This window comes from Chiloscyllium plagiosum, unplaced genomic scaffold, assembly GCF_037043375.1.
Source record: "Chiloscyllium plagiosum isolate Xiang-an unplaced genomic scaffold, Cpla_swu_hap1 HiC_scaffold_25, whole genome shotgun sequence".
NCBI lineage: Eukaryota > Metazoa > Chordata > Chondrichthyes > Orectolobiformes > Hemiscylliidae > Chiloscyllium > Chiloscyllium plagiosum.
The window spans coordinates 9997702-10015214 of NW_028270163.1; the positions used below are offsets into that span (position 1 = coordinate 9997702).

At 40.7% G+C, this 17513-nt stretch overlaps 1 protein-coding gene across 8 annotated transcripts in view; it reads left to right on the forward strand.

The window, feature by feature from the left end:
• cacna1g (calcium voltage-gated channel subunit alpha1 G) overlaps positions 1–17513 on the forward strand; it is a 611364-nt gene that overhangs the window by 457656 nt on the left and 136195 nt on the right. For 6 of the 8 annotated variants that reach the window (XM_088000446.1, XM_088000447.1, XM_043714394.2 and 3 more), the window contains exons 14-16: positions 639–707; positions 14387–14480; positions 16672–16856. In XM_088000446.1, coding sequence (XP_087856572.1) covers positions 639–707; positions 14387–14480; positions 16672–16856 — 348 coding nt within the window. The remainder of the gene's footprint in view (positions 1–638; positions 708–14386; positions 14481–16671; positions 16857–17513) is intronic. The other 2 variants (XM_043714395.2, XM_043714398.2) reach the window with 1 other exon arrangement.

Sequence of the window (17513 nt, forward strand, 5' to 3'; positions counted from 1 at the left end):
TTATTTCATATTGGCATTGATTTCAAATGAATTTCAGAAGTCTATATCAATTTAACTTGGAAACCTATTTACGAGGTGGCCAACACAAATTATTGTAATTTTTCTTTCTTGAAAGGAACTAATTATTCAAAGTAAACAACAAAAACTGAAATTGCTGGAAAAGCTCAACAGGTCTGCCAGCGTCTGTGCAAAGAAATTGGAATTAACGTTTCACCTCTAAGAGCTACTGTTCTGAGGAAGGGTCATTCGACCCGAAACATTAACTCTGCCAGACCTGCTGAGTTTCTCCAGAAATTTCTGTTTTTGTTTCTAATTTACAGCAACCTCAGTTCTTTGGGTTTTTAATTATTCACAGTGTTGCTTATTAGTGTAAGTTTCTGGCATTGATAAGATATAAAATCTACCTGGTTACATTCTTCTTTCAAGTATGATATATCCTCTGTTCGAGATATTGGTTACCACAATATTACTATGTGATGCAAATAGTTGCTATATTTAGTGCAAAGATTTGATAAAACTTAAATGATTTTTAAAGCATTTTTCTGCAATTAACTATGTCTTTTTCACTGTGTCTGAAGTACTTAAGTTGAGCTTATTTTAGTCACCTCAATGTCGACACCATGTTTGTTTCACTTCAGGAGGTCCAGAAGCGGGAGGATGCGAGTGGGCAGTTAAGCTGTATTCAGCTGCCTGTCGACTCGTCTGGGGTACGTAACTCTTCACCATCAATTCACATCAACAACGTTTCTACATGAAAACAGCAAATACCAGAGAGTGGGGGGAAGCAAAGTTCAGCAACCTTGTGGGCTGCTGTTTAAGAAAGAATTGTGTTTGTCCATTGATTTTTCTCTTATGCATTCCTTTAATAGATCTGAGTGAAAGCTTAGTCATTTTCTCTGACTGTGGAAACAGTCAAGGATTGACTTTCTTTCCTGATTGAAGATGGTTCCCTCTGCAGGGTTCCTTTCAGAGATTTGTTTTGGACAGACTGAGAGGATCAATGCTAAAGAAATAGTTTTCTTTATCAGATTGAATTTGATCTGAATGTGCAATCATATATCTGTGATTACAATGAGCAGGGTATTATTTTCTCTATTTTTAAAATGGTGTTTCAGTGTTCACCTTGATGGCCAACTTAAGGGTAAATAACCTCAGAAATGGTTAGTTTGCTGGTTTATTCCCGACAGCATACAAAAGAGTGAGGATATGAGGATTTTATGGATTGAATGAGAATGAAAGAGTGAATTGAAATGCAGCAACTAGGCTTATACTCCCTTTGAGTATAGAATGAGTGATCTGATCAAGATGGCTAAAACGTTTAAGTGATTATAAAACTCCAATACAGTAGGAATATTTGCTAGGGAATCATGAACGATGGAAAATTGTCTTAAAAATTAGAGTCAGGGCATTCAGGAGTGAATCAGGTAAAAGAATATTTAGAGTAAAGACAGTGGAAATATTGCTGATGAAATATGAAATTGTCTCCCTGAAAAAGACTGAGAGTGTTGGGACAATTGTAGCTCCAGGCCTGTGATTGATAGTTTTCTGTTGGCTACAGGTGCAGGTAAATAAGTCTAAGGTGCAGATCAGGAATGATTAATTGAATGGCAGAGCAAGCTTGAGGGGCTGAATGGCCTCCTCTTGTTCTGATGTTTCAACAAAAGAAGGTAACTGCACAACACTTCTTTTTCCTTGTCAATATATTTGATGACATAATGGAAGCTTGAACATGAATGTAAGAGAGAGAGAATAGAAAGACAAATTATACCAGGACATCTCGTGGCAGGTACCAGATTCCCCATAGTCTGAAACATGTTCCTCAAGCACTGGTTCAGAATTAGATGTGAAGTGCCCTCTCCTCTATTCCAATGACATACATACCTTCCTAAGGCAGTACAATTTTTCAATCATAACAACAGCCATTCTGTGACCCCCTTGAGTAAGACTGTTTCATTTGACGCTAAATGTACCCATATCCACTGGCCTCTGTTCACTGACATTTAATTGTACCCGAGCACACACTCATTTCATGTAGTCAACTTGCCTTTTGAACTTAAGAGAATATAACGTACAAGGTTTTGTTGCTTGCTTGCTGTATATGGATTTTGGATTGGTACAAGATGTTGTAATGTAGATGCAGTCTCTCTTGTGTGAGTGATGTAAAGATGGAACACTGACATGAGCAGTAATAGCTCCTGCAGCATTCTAATGGTCATTGTTTTGAGGTGAATCATCCTCAGAAAGCACACTGTGTGGCTTTGCATTACCTTAAATCTTAGGTCCTCCGAAGGCTGCCAGAGAAGCAATGACATATTCCACCTGTTGCCAGGGATAGGCTTTATGGGACATTGCTGACCACAATGAGTCATACTCCTTCCCTCCATCATAAGGTCAGGAGTAGGGATGTTCGCTGGCAACTTCACCATGTTCAGCAACATTTGCAAGTCTTCAGAAACTGAAGCAGTCCATGACCAAATGCCACAAAACCTGGACAATATCCAAATTTGGACTGATAAGTGACAAGTAATATTCATACCACACAAAATGACCATCTCCAATAAATAATAACCTAATTCCTAGCCACTCTCCCCTACATCAAAGATATCTTGGAAATGACTACCAGACTACTCCAACCTCTTGGCAACATGGTAGCCCACAAACCCACCAACACTCTAAAACAGCAGCTAATGAACTCGAAAGACCCTATACAGACAACAAGCAAAGCATGTACAAAATACCATGCAAGAACTGTAACAAACAATAATCAAAAAAACAGGCAAAAAACTAGCCACTAGGATACATGAATGTCAACTAGCCACAAAAAGACATGAACCACTCTCACTAGTATCTTTACGTACAGATGAGGAAGGACACCACTTCAACTGGGACAACATATGCATCCTAGATCAAGCCAAACAGAGACACGCATGAGAATTTCTAGAAGCATGGCATCCCAACGAGAACTCTATCAACAATCATATCGATTTGGACCCCATCTATCACCCTCTGAGAAAAAGAACAGGAAATGACATCAGCAACACACAAAATGGCATCTCTAACCCAAGGAAACCTAAACACATAAATAGAAAGTGGGACATAAGACCAGCACTTCACCAGAGGCTCACTGATGCTGTTACCTACTATGGTGATGAAACGTTTGAAAATGAACCTTCCAGCTCGGCGAGTAAAATTACATCCATTATATCAAACTCCCTCAAAATATATTAAGATTGTTTAGTCCCTAACTTTTTCTTATTTTAAAGATTAGTGTAAAACCTGTGGTCCAGATACAATTCAATTGGTCAAACTACTTGACTTTAAGCAAAACACACTTTATTTTTATACTACACTTAAAATACAGACAAAATAAAAATAAAAGAATTGGCTTGACTGTAACTCTATCAAAATGCTTAACAAAATAATATGTTGATCAACTATTACTAATAAACTGTTCCAATATAATAGCATCTCATTAGCACACCCTTGGCAAAGGCAAATTCAGTGAAATAGATTGTCTCACATACAATTCTAGCAGCAGGATGAGGACCCCAGCTTTTAGCTATAACAGAGAGAGGAATACGAGCTTCCACATCCTGAAGACCCTGAAAACTGCAGAAAGCTAAAATTAAACACCTTGGTTCTGTCGGAGCTTGACCACACCCATTCAGGCTTCTTCTACGGTTCCCACTTAAAAAAAAACCCAAGGCCTCACAAGCTGTTTATTTTAATGGTTTTGATCAGACTACATTTCACCTTTGTCTCAACCTTTCTTCATGAAACAAACAGGATAAAGTACACCTTTTAAAACCATAGTATCATCACAATTATCATCATTGAATCCCCTAATATCTAGGGGTTACCATTGTTCAGAAATTAAAATGGACCAGCCAGATAAAAGTGGCTGCAGGAGCAACTCAGAGGCTAGGAATACTATGGTGAGTAACTGAGAGTAATTCCTGACTCCCCAAAGCCTATCCACTGTCTACAAATGGATAGGAGTGTGATAGAATACACCCTACTTCCCTTGATGAATGCATCTCTAACATCTCCAAGAAACTCAACACCATTGAGGACAAAAGAGATTTTCTGATTTGAATGTATGGCATCCATGACCTTCAGCATTTCCTCCCTTCCCACAGAGATACAGTGGAAGCAGTGTGTACAACTGCAAATCCAAACCTCCACAAATGGCACCTTCCAAACCCAAGACCACTACTACTCAGGATGGCGAGAGCAACAGATATATGGGAACTACCATCACCTGCAAGTTTCCCTCCAAGCCACTCATCATCCTGACTTGTAATATTTTTATTCTATTTGTTCCTGAGAACATTGCTTACTGGGTTAGTATTTATTACCTACCCATAATAGCCCTTGTGAGCTGTCTTCCTGAATGGCCACAGTCCATGGGCTATAGTGCTGTTAGGAAGGAGTTCCATGCATTTGAACCAGAGATATTCCTGCCTTTAATCCAAATTGCACAACCTTTTGTGGCCTTGATGACTTAGGATGTAGTAGTCAAGGAAGCGAATAGTTCATTTATAAATACTTCTAATCAACATGTTCAGACTTAATGTTTTGACACACTCTGGAGCAGGTGGGACTTGAACCTAGGCTTTCTGGCCTAGAGCTAAGAACAATACCACTGCACTACAAAAGCCCTCTTAAGAGTTGAGCACCAATTAACAGTTCTGAGCCGAACTGAAGATAAGTCATACCAGACTTAAATCGTCTACTTTGTTCGTGATGCTGCCAGAACTGCTGGGTTTCTCCAGCATTTTCCAAGTTTGTTTCAGATTTCCACAGTATTTTGTCTTTATTCATTAAAAAGGTTCACGAGGCTAGACATAAAAAAAATTTCTGTTTGCCGGGAGTCCAAAATGACAGGTTAGAAGAATAAGACAGTTATACATACAGTCAAGAGTCTTCCCAGAATATTCTTTATCCAGAGACAGATGAGAATTTAGAGTTTGCGATCACTTGGAGTTGGTTGAGACAAATAGCATAAATGGATTAAGAGTAAACCAGATAAATACAGGAAGGAGCAAAGAATAGAAGGATCTTCTGGTGGGGTTAGATGAAGTTGAGTGAGTTGAGTCCATTATGAAATATAAGCACTGGTATGGATCACTTGGGCTGAGTGCCCTTTCTTCTTTTCTATAAATTTCATGTAACAGGTTTTTGTCAATATTATAATCAGCTTTTGTCGAAAGATGGTCATCTAATTCACTCCCAGAATTCTTATTTATTCATTTGTCATGTTCTGTCGTCACTCCCTGCAGTGATTCACTTGGCTCTTGACTCTAAGTCAAGGAGTTGACTGCTCAGCAGTGATTGCTTTTAATCAAAAGGATTAATGTCACTCTAATAGCAATGGTTATCTTATTAGTGACAATGAGAAACAAAGCTCAGCTGGACACAGTTATGCAATGGCTCCAGTACAGCTTTTTAATAAAAGAGCAAGTGCCCACTTCTACAATTCCCTCATCGGAAGAAATGATCTATCGGTTCAACGTTGTCGTTAAAAAGTGTGACGCTGGAAAGGCTCAGCCAGTCAGGCAGCATCCAAGGAGCAGGAGAGTCAATGTTTCGAGCATAAGCTCTTCATCAGGAATGAGGGGTGGCCCAACAGTGCTGAGAGATAAATGGGAGGGGGGGTGGGGCTAGGGGGAAGATAGCTGAGAATGCGATAGAGCGATGGAATTGGGGCGAAAGTGATAGGTTGGACAGGAGGGTGGAGTGGATAGGTGGGAAGGAAGATGGACAGATAGGACAGGTCAAGAGGTCGGTGCCGAGTTGGAAGGTTGGATCTGGGATAAGATGGGGGCAGGGGAAATGAGGTAACTGGTGAAATCAACATTAATCCCATATGGTTGGAGGGTCCCAAGGCGGGAGATAAGGAGTTCTTCCTCCAGGCATCGGATGGTAAGGATTTTGTGCTGGAGGAGGCTCAGGACCTGCATGTCCTTGGTGGAGTGGGAGGGGGTGTGAAAGTGTTCAGCCACAGGACGGTGGGGTTGTTTGGTTCATGTGTCCCAGAGATGTTCTCTGAAGCGTTCCGCAAGTAGGCATCCTCTCTACCCAATATACAGGAGATCACATCAGCAGCCATGGATACAGTAGATGCGATGTGTGGAAGTGCAGGTAAATCTCTGATGGATGTGGAAGGCTCCAGTGGGGCCTTGGACGAGGTGAGGGGGGGGGGGGGGGGGGGGGGGGGAGAGTGTGGGCGCAGGTTTTGCACTTCTTGCGGTGGCAGGGGAAAGCGCCAGGAGGGGAGGGTGGATTGGTAGAGGGTGTGGACCTAACAAGGGAGTCACGGAAGGTTCAACAGCTGACCATGTGATCACAAGCTTATCACACAGACTGCATCAAAGATTCTATGGATGTTTTGACTCATAAATTGGACTCCAAAAGGAAAAATATCCTGTCCTGATCCATCAGATTAAAAGTATCAAAAGTCAGTCTATATATTATGGCAGCAGACTGATGACTGAGAGCAACTCGTCGAAGGTTTGAAGCGCAGAATAATTCTCATGAAGCTTGACACAAATGAGATAATGGTCTGTGTTTACCAAGATCTGATTTCCACTATGCTTCGTATGAAACCTATGCCTTTGATTGATTCCCCTACAGTTGGCACAACTATAATTGTCAGGTACATTTAAATAAACGAGCTAAGGCAAGTCCCAGATTACAGTAGGAATGCACATGGCACTGATAAAGCCACACCTTGGATACTATGTACAGCATTGGTCCCCTCATTTAAGGAAGTATATAAATACATTGGAGGCAAGTCAGAGAAGGCTTACCAAATTACTACTTAGAATGAGAAGGTTTTCTTACGAGGAAAGGTGTAACAGGCTAAACCTGTATCAACTCCAACATGGGTAACTCCTACTCCTAGTTCTTATTTTTATATGTAAGATCTTCCTTGACCACACCTTCTTCCTCATCTATGTGTCAGGTGGCTTGTCCTATATCCAGCTATTGATGACTCAGTTCTGTCCCTTTAAACACCAAGAAGACCAAAGCGTCCACTATGACCTCAGCATCTCATCATTTAATGCAGCCAGTGGCAGAGGTTGAACCAAATTACATGAAATTCCAACCCCATATTCATCCATTACAAAGACGGCCTACTTTCACCTCCAGATCATCAGATATCTCTGCCCCCGTCTCAGCCAGTCTACTACCAGAAGTCTCATCCTTGCAAGCTCACCTCACTCCAATGATCTAAAACAGCAAAATGTATAATAACTGTGTATAGTTGTGTGATGATGTCAATAATTATTGCGGGATCAGGAAGAAAGTACTGTAGAAGTTCCAACAGACATTAACAGAATGTGTCTATCTGCTGAACTATCAATATACAGAGTACTTCCCGAAAGTACCTTGTACTCAAGGAAGTACTTGGGAGACTAAGGCTAATTAAACCCCTTAGGCATGAGTTTTTATTCATTCACAGAATGTGGACATTACTGGATCTGCCAGCATTTATTTCCTGTCTTTAGTTGCTCTTAGGAAAGCGAGTCAGTTGCCTTCTTGAACCACTCTGCTCAGCCATGCTAAATTGCCCCACAGTATCCAGGGATGTGCAGGCTAGGTGGGTTAGCCAGGATAAATGCAGGGTTACGGGATCGGGCGGGATGCTCCTCGGAGGATCCTGTAGCCCGGCTGGGCCAAATGACATATTTCCGTACTGTGGGATTCTATGATTCTATCATAAGGCATAGAGATATTAACTTCACATGGGAATACAGAATGTTGGACATTACCAACATAAGCTGGAACCATGCTGATCTGGAAAATAAGCTTGTGATGCTCACATCTCAAAAACATCTAAAAAATATGCACTAAAAAATATTACTTCTCTAAGGGTAGTCAGTTTTCAGATTGGCTTACCAAACCTAGGTTCAAGATCAAAATGGCCAAGGTATTGTCAGTTCTAATTATTGGGTTTGTCGGAAGGATTATTTGGAACAAGCCTTTTTTCTAGCCTTCAGCTTTTGTTTCAAATCTTTGAAATGTAAAGGTTTAACTTCGTTTACCTGTCCCCACACCAACCATCTCTTGCCCCTCCACTGCCTGTCCAATATCCCAAAGTAACTGTAACATGACTGACTAAATTACTCCAGTTCAGTAACACCTTTAACTTCAAATGAACTTCCCGTGAGTATGAAACCTGACACAGTTTGAATACATTCTTTTCATCCTCAGAGCACGTTATGAACTGAAAAGATTATTGTTGGCTTTACACTTTTATCCCTGATTACTGAAACTTTATTTTCTACTAACACTGTGCCAGAGATTGGGCTTCCTGTAGTTACCATTTTGTTCTGAGTTTTAATAAACATCGCAGGACACAACACCATAACTTAATTAGCATGCATCCAAGGGAAACTGTGCATCTGTTTGCTAACAGATCGCAGTTTTCTCCTTTGAACTCTCTCCTTTGAGTTAACATGCAATCAGACAATGCAATTGGTCTTCCTTTCAAGGTAGGCTGTGTAAAAATAGTATTCACAGTCATGACCGAAACACATGCTGAGGAACACTCATACTTTATTCCAAAGCGTTAATAGATACATTTTGGCTGCACAGCAGGTCCTGCAGTACCTTAGAGAGTACAGAGGACAAGTAACGAAGAGATTAGATGGAAAAATAAAGAATAGCTTTATTATCTTGTCATAAATTGCCCTTGCTGTTTTATAACTGGCTGGGAAACAAAACAAGTATTTGTAGAGAGTGAATGTGCAGGTGCCAAGGTAGAGAATAATGCCATTTTACAATAGTTATCAGAAAGAAAGCATTGCATGAAACACTTCCAGATGTATTATGGTAGGCTGCCCACTGCATTATTTAAGCCACTTCTTAGTTCTGTAAGAAAGAAACCCCCCAGTCTGATGACCAGGATGACTGTCTTCATACCAAGAACATTTGCTTCACGATTTACAGTGCGCTTTTCTCTGGGCATATAATTGCCAAAGAACCTGAAGAGATGTACATTGCTTGGTGATCTGCTATCAATTTCTGGGCATTTATAATCACAGAGTTGCCTGAGATCGTCCATAAATCACATAACTCTGACAGAAGAAAGAAGTATAAAACAATAGAGGTCCATCTCCAAGTATTCAGATTTATCATACAGGAAGAAGATTGACTATATTAATTATTGTTACACATTTGTGTAAAACAGACATCAATTGAGAGGACCCAAGAGAGGATTTAGAAAAATTTGGAGTGTGTTTTGAAACCCAGCAGTACAGGGGAGAGTTTGACTTTCTTCTTTGTCATTCCTAACCAAATTAGCTGTGTATCCTTTACCTAATGGACCATTGTTTCATTTCTTTTTCTGCCAGGAGCACAGGGGGTTCTGTCAGTGCAAACATAACATAGTCCTCTCTGAACATTTAGATTTCCTGTGCAATTTCTAAGTCCTACACAATATAAGGGAATGAACAATTGTATTGCATAATTAGTTTTCCTAGCATTGACTAAAATTTTGTTTCATAAATCATTTTGCCTTGCTCAGAAAGACGAAGAGGAACACAGACCTCAGGTAAATATTTTAACCTTAGTGCCATCATCCCCTGCTTGCCAGCCAACTGTAGATGTGGCTCTGGAAAAGCACAGCAGGTCAGGCAGCATCCAAGCAGCAGGAAATTGACGTTTTGGGCATAAGCCCTTCATCATTCCTGATGAAGGGCTTATGCCCAAAACGTCGATTCTCCTGCTGCTTGGATGCTGCCTGACTTGCTGTGCTTTTCTAGCGCCACATTTTTTGACTCTGATCTCCAACATCTGCAGTCCTCACTTTCTCCTAGCTAAATGTAGATGCTAGGATGATAAGGGTGGGGTAATATTGGCTTCTTGCTGCCATGATGTTCTTGCAGTAGTTAGAGGGAGATTGTTGGTGCTCTTGATGGTTGAGGGTGGCTGTCATTCTCTGTCTCGCTGCTTTCCTTTATTGCAGTTTCTGGGCTATAGAAGTCTGAAGGCCTTCATTTCTTCTCTTGCTCTCATGTTTGGATCACAAGTGACCAAAGGTCACAACTTCCCCAGTGTCTTTTAAAGTGTAATAACTGATGCAACAATTATGCCTTTGGCAGTCATAAGCAACTTTATGTTTGTAAAGAAATTATGATTTTGCTTGTCTGAAAGCCCATAGGAAACTTGTCAGCAATCGCAACGAAGGTAATCATCAGAATTAGCATGGAATATAAAGCTTGTCTTGGTCATGGTGATTGTACAACTATTGTCAATGGTTTTAAAATATTATCTGGTTCACTAATCTCTTTAAGGAAGGAAATCTACTGTCCTTACCTAGTCTGGCCTATGTGGCAATCCAGGCCCACGGTAATGTAATCGACTCTTAATTGCCTTCCAAAATGGTCTTGCAGGTCATTCAATTCAAGGGTAATTAGGGATAGACAACAAACACTGGCTTTTCCAGCTATATCCATATCCCATGAAAGAATAAAGAAAAAAATGTCAGAATTCACAATGACTCCGTAAGTCTAAACTTAGTGCTGTACAACAAATTCCCCAGTAGTTTGACAAATTAAGATTTAAGCAAAATGAACTGTAGCAGTATACAAATAAACCCATTGTGATAGATAATTGGATGCAATGTTTGTGGATTGTATCACATGCTATGACAAACTACAAACCCAAAGTAGATGAATTTGTTTATTGCGACCCAAATCCTTTGAATTTTGGATTATATGTTGTCCCTCTAAACACGTGATGAGAGGAATTCCCTTTCTGTGGAATATCAGTAATGCAGAGTGACACTAACAGCATGGGTTCAATTCCTGTACTAGCTGAGGTTACCATGAAGGCGCTGTCATCTCAATCTATCCCCTCGCCTGAGGCATGGTGACCATCAGGATAAACTCACCACCAGTCATCTCTTTCTCTACTGAAAGAACAACCCTATGGCACTCTGGGTTATGGTGACTTTATCTTAATTATCAATGGCATTATCTACACCCTATCATGGTGACGATTCAGACTTGATCAGTGTCAAAATTAAAAATAGGTTTTTCGTCGAAAAGAAACTTTTTCCTTGTTAATCTAACTAACAAGTTTGGTTGTATGAGCTAGAGGGGGCGCGTACAGACTTTGGGAATTAAGAGATGTATTGGTGTGAGAGCTCAGAGAATTGTCACACTTCACTTGGTGTGCTGGAAATCAAACTCTCTATTCCCAATTAATCACAAACGTTGAAATGTTTGCACAATATTCCCCAATTTACCTGATTTTCAAACCCAGGTTCATAGAAAGCACAGATCAGGTTTCTATACTGAAGAATGCTTTATAATAAGTTTTTAGCCCCTAGCTGCAGGTAAACAGTTATAAGCGGTTTGCAGATAACACTACTATTTAAAACTCTAATCCCCTTCAACACACAGACAGATATATAGACAGGGAAGGGAACATGGGTAGATGGGAAAAACCTGAACAGATAGTTCAGTATTCTTTGTCTACAATTTGTAAGTTAGCTCTTGTTGATCTGAGTTGGTTCTTCTTGATCTGAAAGATTTTTCGTGGCTTCCTTTTTCTGAATGCTTCTACTGCTTTGCAAAGGATACACAGTGGCTGGTTTATTTGTAAAATACTTTGGACTTATCCATTAAAAGCCACATCTTATATGAACTTCTGAATGAATGATTAACTGGTTATCTTCAAATTTAAACGGAACATTTGAGATCAAAAGCTTACTGTGAAATTTGTTCCCTACTCCAAGCTGTTCAGTTACTTGACGCCCTATAGATCAACAGAATCCCTACAGTGTGGAAACAAGCCCTTCAATCCAACAGATCCACACCGACCCTCTGAAGAGTAACCCAACCAGACCCATTCCCCTATCCTATATTTACCCCCACTAATGCACCTAACCTACACATCCCTGAACACTATGGGCAATTTAGCATGGCCAATTCACTTAACCTGCACATCTTTGGACTGTGGGAGGAAACTGGAGCACCCGGAGGAAACCCACGTAGACACGGGGAGAAAGTGAGAACTCCACACAGACATTCGCCTGAGACTGGAATCGAACCTGGCTCCCTCACAGCTGTGAGGCAGGTGAAGCAGTGCTAACCACTGAGCCACCATACTGCCCCATGTCATGGTAGTTAGCAAGCAAACAGCCCTCGTCATCAGTTCAATGCCTACAATGGCTGAGATCACCATTAACGTCCTGCCTTTTCAATCTTGTTCCTCGTCTGAGGTGTAGTGACCCTCAGAAGATTTTTGAGAGAGCAGCCTTACAGCCCTCTGGGACCATGGTGACTTTACTTTTATTTGAATTCTATAAAATCTGGAATAGCAAGTTACCCTAATGGTGACCATGCAATTGTGTAAATACCCACTTGATTCACTAATATCCATTACGGAAGGAAATTGCCATCCTTACCCATTCTGGCCTACATGTGACTCCAGATGCCTAACAATGTAGTTGATTCTGAATTACCTTCTGGGAAAGTAGGGTTGGGCAATAAATGCTACACTGGGGAGTGATGCCCACATCCCGTGAACAAATTTTTTAAAAATGTAGTAGAGTTCACAGAAATAAACCCTTCACAAAACTTGGCACAATGTATTCTAAGCCTATTTTTGCTAAGATTCCAGTAAGTGCAGATGGTCTGCTATAAAAGTTGCTGATTTGACACTTCAGGGAGGAACGCTGCCACTTTGCTGAGGTATCTTTGAGGTGACTGTGCAAGAAATGACATCTGCTGGAAGACACTTGCAACTGTGAAGCCTGAGGAATTGAAAATTATTAAAATGGAGATACGATGGTATTGTACATAAACAGCTAGATGGTGACATAGAAGAGAGAGGTGGGAAGATTGATTACCATTCATTTGATGCCCTCAATGTGAGGTTGTCTGCAGAGTGGCATTGTTACAAGATCATGTCACCCCTAGTCTCAGGAACATCAAAGGGACGTTAAGTGGGGTGCTAGGGGGAGACAATGATCTTAAATCAAAATGGGGAATCAAGAAGACACTTAAATTCATCGTGGACCTCTTCACAATGTTCAAAACAGCTTTACTCCATATAGATAAATCCTAACCTACCTACAAACTATGCTGTTGCCGCAGATATTGAATGGTCAGAAGTTACCACAAAATCAGCAGAAATGAAAATATGGTGGTAAAAAGTAACACTGGTGTGATATATATTCTACTTTCTGCAAGATGTCTGTTTCTCATCTTGAAATTTTGTGGAAATAATACACAAGTTCCCTGCTGTGGCCAGGTCTCATTCTCACAAGGCTATACCAAAATACTATTGGTTCACGTCTCATGATAGAAACATATATGCAAAATCTAGGTTGACCATGATCAAGGGAGGAAAGGACTGCCTTTCTGGCAAGATATTAAACTAATTGCCCTCTTAATTGGATGTAAAACTTCCATGACTATTTCTAAAAAGGGTTAAGAGCTCTGGCCAATATTTATCCATTGCCCAAAAATTACTGCAAGAGGGTATTTGTTTCTTTTTGTTACATTGCCATTTATTGGATCTTGCTTTGAAGAAATTGGCTCCTGGTTTTCCTGCATATAGCAGTGACAGGGCTTCAATTAAATGTTTCATTGGCTCTAAAACACTTTGGGGCTTCTTTAGGTTGTGAAATCCTCTAGTTTTATGAATCTGTCTTACCTACCAGGTAACGATTTTTTTTCTTACTTTATTGGTAGTGAGCTGCTTTCTTGAACCACTGCAGTAACTGTGCTGTTAGAGAGGGATTAGTTTCAGGACTTTGACCCAGTAAGAGTGAAGGAACAGCAACATATTTCCAAGTCAGAATGGTGAGTGGCTTGGAGGGGAACCTGCAGGTGGTTGTATTTCTATGTATCTGCTAGTCTTGTCCTTCTCGATGGTAAGAGGTTACAGATTTGGAAGATTCTGTCTAAACCTTGTCGAGTTCCTCCAAGGTCTATTGTAGATGTTACACACTGTTGCCAATGCTGTTGGTAGAGAAGGGAGAGAATGATGTATGAGACTTCACTTTCTGGAAAGGCAGGAGAACCAGGTGTCCAAAAGAGGACTAATAAAAACTGGAATTCATTTCTGTTAAATTGTACTATTAACATGGGATTAACAACAAACACCTGGTGCTGCATGAACTGCTCACAATAAGCATGCTGTAGTAATTGATGCACGGCAAAAGTTAAAATCAAAGAAACTACTTAACATCTTTTTCAACGATGCTTCCAATAATTTTCTTTACATTACTGAATCAAAGTTTCTTCTAAGGTTTTTAGTTAACATCAGTTTCTGTCAGTGACTGGGACATAAGAGAATTGTGCCCAAATTCCACACCACATTGTGCCTGCAATTTAAAACCTCTGTTTCACTCTCACCCAAGGGAGATGTCTCGAAGTCGGACTCAGAGGCTGACTTTTTTTGTCAGAGCCTTGAAGATGACAGTGGAAGCAAAAAGGACCTTCCAAACACTACCTGTAAGTTCAGTTGCTGCAAAGTTTTCAGCAAAGGTAGAGATTTGTGTGAATGCTTTAGGTTTGTCAAGCATGGTGACAGGTTTATGCATCCACAAATTTTTGACAGCAGCATTTCAATGTGATTTAAAAGGTTTATTGTATTAAAAACTGATGCAGAGTCTTGTTTTCAATTCCTTTAAACTGGCAATCAATCTTCAGTGTAACTTGAATACTTAAAACATCAAACCACATACATTTTGTTTCCTGTTCATTCCTGGGATACGAACATCCCTGGCTGGACCAGCATTCATTGCTCATCCCTAATTGCTCTGGAATTATATACTTTATCTGTATATTTAAAATATACATCACATGCAGAAAGTTACAGAAAAGTTGCTTCCTATCTTCCCACAATTTGAGTGAAGATTTTCTGTCAGTATTTGCAAATGGTAAAATAATTAAGCTTGTTTGATGTTCCAGTTCTACTCAATTAACTTGCTGGGATTCTCTACCTCTCCTCCCCAATTCTGGATCCACCCATTCCTGCATTTTTCAAGCCCTCACTGAACCATCTGAAGCCTCCATGATGCTAAATCCTTTTGCCACATCAGATTGGCCAGTGAACTGTCCAGGACAAATTTCCTTGAGCAAACTAAGGAATGGTGGCTCAATGGTTGGCGCTGCTGCCAGGGACCCAGGCTTGATTCCACCCTGGCAGTGACTTTGTGGAGTTTGCACATTCTCCCTGTGTCTGCATGGGTTTCCTCCCACAGTCCAAAGATGTACAGGTTAGATGAATTGGCCATGCTAAATTGCCCAGTGTCCAAGGATGTGCAGGCTAGGTGGATTAGCCATGGGGAATACACGGTTACAGGGATAGAGTTGGTGAACTGGTTTGGGTGGGATGCTCTTCAGAGGATTGGGTGAACCAGATGGGCTGAATGGCCTGCTTCCATACTGTTGGGATTCTATTATCTTAACTCTATGAGGCTCCATAGCAACAGTGGGACTTAAACATACAAATAGCTTCGGAGCTGGTGCTTGTTGCCAAGGGCAATATCGGCAGACCATATAGCTGCTGATCAGATAAAGGCACAAGGCAGAACCTGGGTGATTCTGCACAGGAGAGTCTAACTCTGAGCCACTCTCTACATTCTGTTGGCTGGTTACAAAGCAGCACTCACATAGGGCCAATATGAGGCCTACCTGTTTTATGGTAATTTGATTTCGTGTGAGAGGACGCAATGTGGGTGCTTTTCATGATTTCCCTACAATAATGTAGCAGACCGAAAAAAGAATTACTGGCAAAGTACACACCGTCTTTGGATAAACTAACTATTTACATGTGGGGCTGACCCAGAGGACATTTAACGTTTCTAACTTTGTTTGGAGTGTCTTCTCCTTACTTCCTACCTTGAATTGCCCCACCCCCCCACACCCACCATCAGTCATATCTTAAGCCCATCCTCATGACCCTCCACCTTCCCACAGCCTATCAGCAGCTTCGAATCCCACCAGATTTTCATTGAATTTGAATTCAATGAAAATCTGGAATTAAGAGTCTAATGATGACCATGAATCCATTGCCAATTGTCAGGATAAACATATCTGGTTCATTAATTTAGAGAAGTCTCCTTTAGGAAAGGAAACTGCCATCCTTAACTGGTCTGGCTTACATGTTACTCCAGACCCATAGCAGCATGGTTAACTCTTAACAATGGGCAATAAATGCTGGCCTAGCCAGTGACACCCTCACCCCATGAATAAATGAAAAAAACACAAAGAAACTCATCACCTCATTGTGCTTTAGTGGTAGTATTCCTACCTCTGAGACTGGTGAGTTGGGTTCAAGACCCACCTGCTCCAGAGAGGAATAATACCATCTCTGAACAGGTTGGTCAGAAAATGACTATTTTTATAATGCTGTCAAAAATATTCAAAGTAAATGCAGGTAACTTGAATAATTTTTAATGCACTTGTGATATTTATTCTATAGTTTTGCTTGCAACAGCACCCTAGGCAGTCTTTGATTGCTGAAAACTGGGGGCACAATGCTTTGGAAGATTTTGTCTATCGTTTTTCAAATCTTTCAACATGACAGAAATGCCAGCCCTGTGCCAGTGGGCAAAAGTTTTGAAAAGGGTCAAATGAGAATTACAGGTGTCAGGTGGTCAAGACAAATGCACTTGAGTGTCACTTTTGTCCCCAACAGTGATGGCAGTGAATGGCCACGTGGATGTCAAAACCAGTCTGACTCCACCGCTCATCATCCACACCAACGCCACGCCAATGCCAACCCCAAAGGGAATGCTTTGTGGAGATTCTGCACATTTATACGAGTCCCGCAGAGGAAGCAATGTGTCAATCGATCCAAACTTTTATGAGCAAAAATCACCAGTGAGTCTTTTTTTATGCTTTATCCAAGCCAGATTTGTTTTGACTTCATACTTTTGAGGATTGAACAATCCACTTGGGCTGGGCCTCCCTCAATGCACCGGCACTCTATTAAAGTTTCAAAATGAAATGCTCAAACATAAAACAGCCATCCAGCTGTCACACACTCCCTATGAACCATACACACCAACAATGCCGCCTCATACTCTGTACCCAAACCCCATAACCTCCCATACACTTCACGTCAACTCACAGTGCTCAGAGCACCAAAGTCCTTGTATCAAACCTCCATGGCCTCTGCATGTCAACCTCTACCCCGGACACTTATGGTGCCAATGCAACTTTGGGCCACTAGCATCCTTTGCACCTCAGAAACCATACAGAAATGAACAGAAATAATAATCTATTAAATGAAGTTCTAAGCATGTATCGCAGATTTCACTACAGTGGAAAAAACACTAATTGATAACAACGCACTTATTACATTTACATTCCTGCAGCTACATTACTCCTTACAAGAACAAGCATTTCATTCAAGTACACAATCCTTTATAACAATAACCACTGGAATTAACTTACAGTCCCACTTCAAAGAGACTATGATCACTTGGAGCTGTCAATCTACACGTAAAATGTGGGCACCTGACTGTGATAATGGAT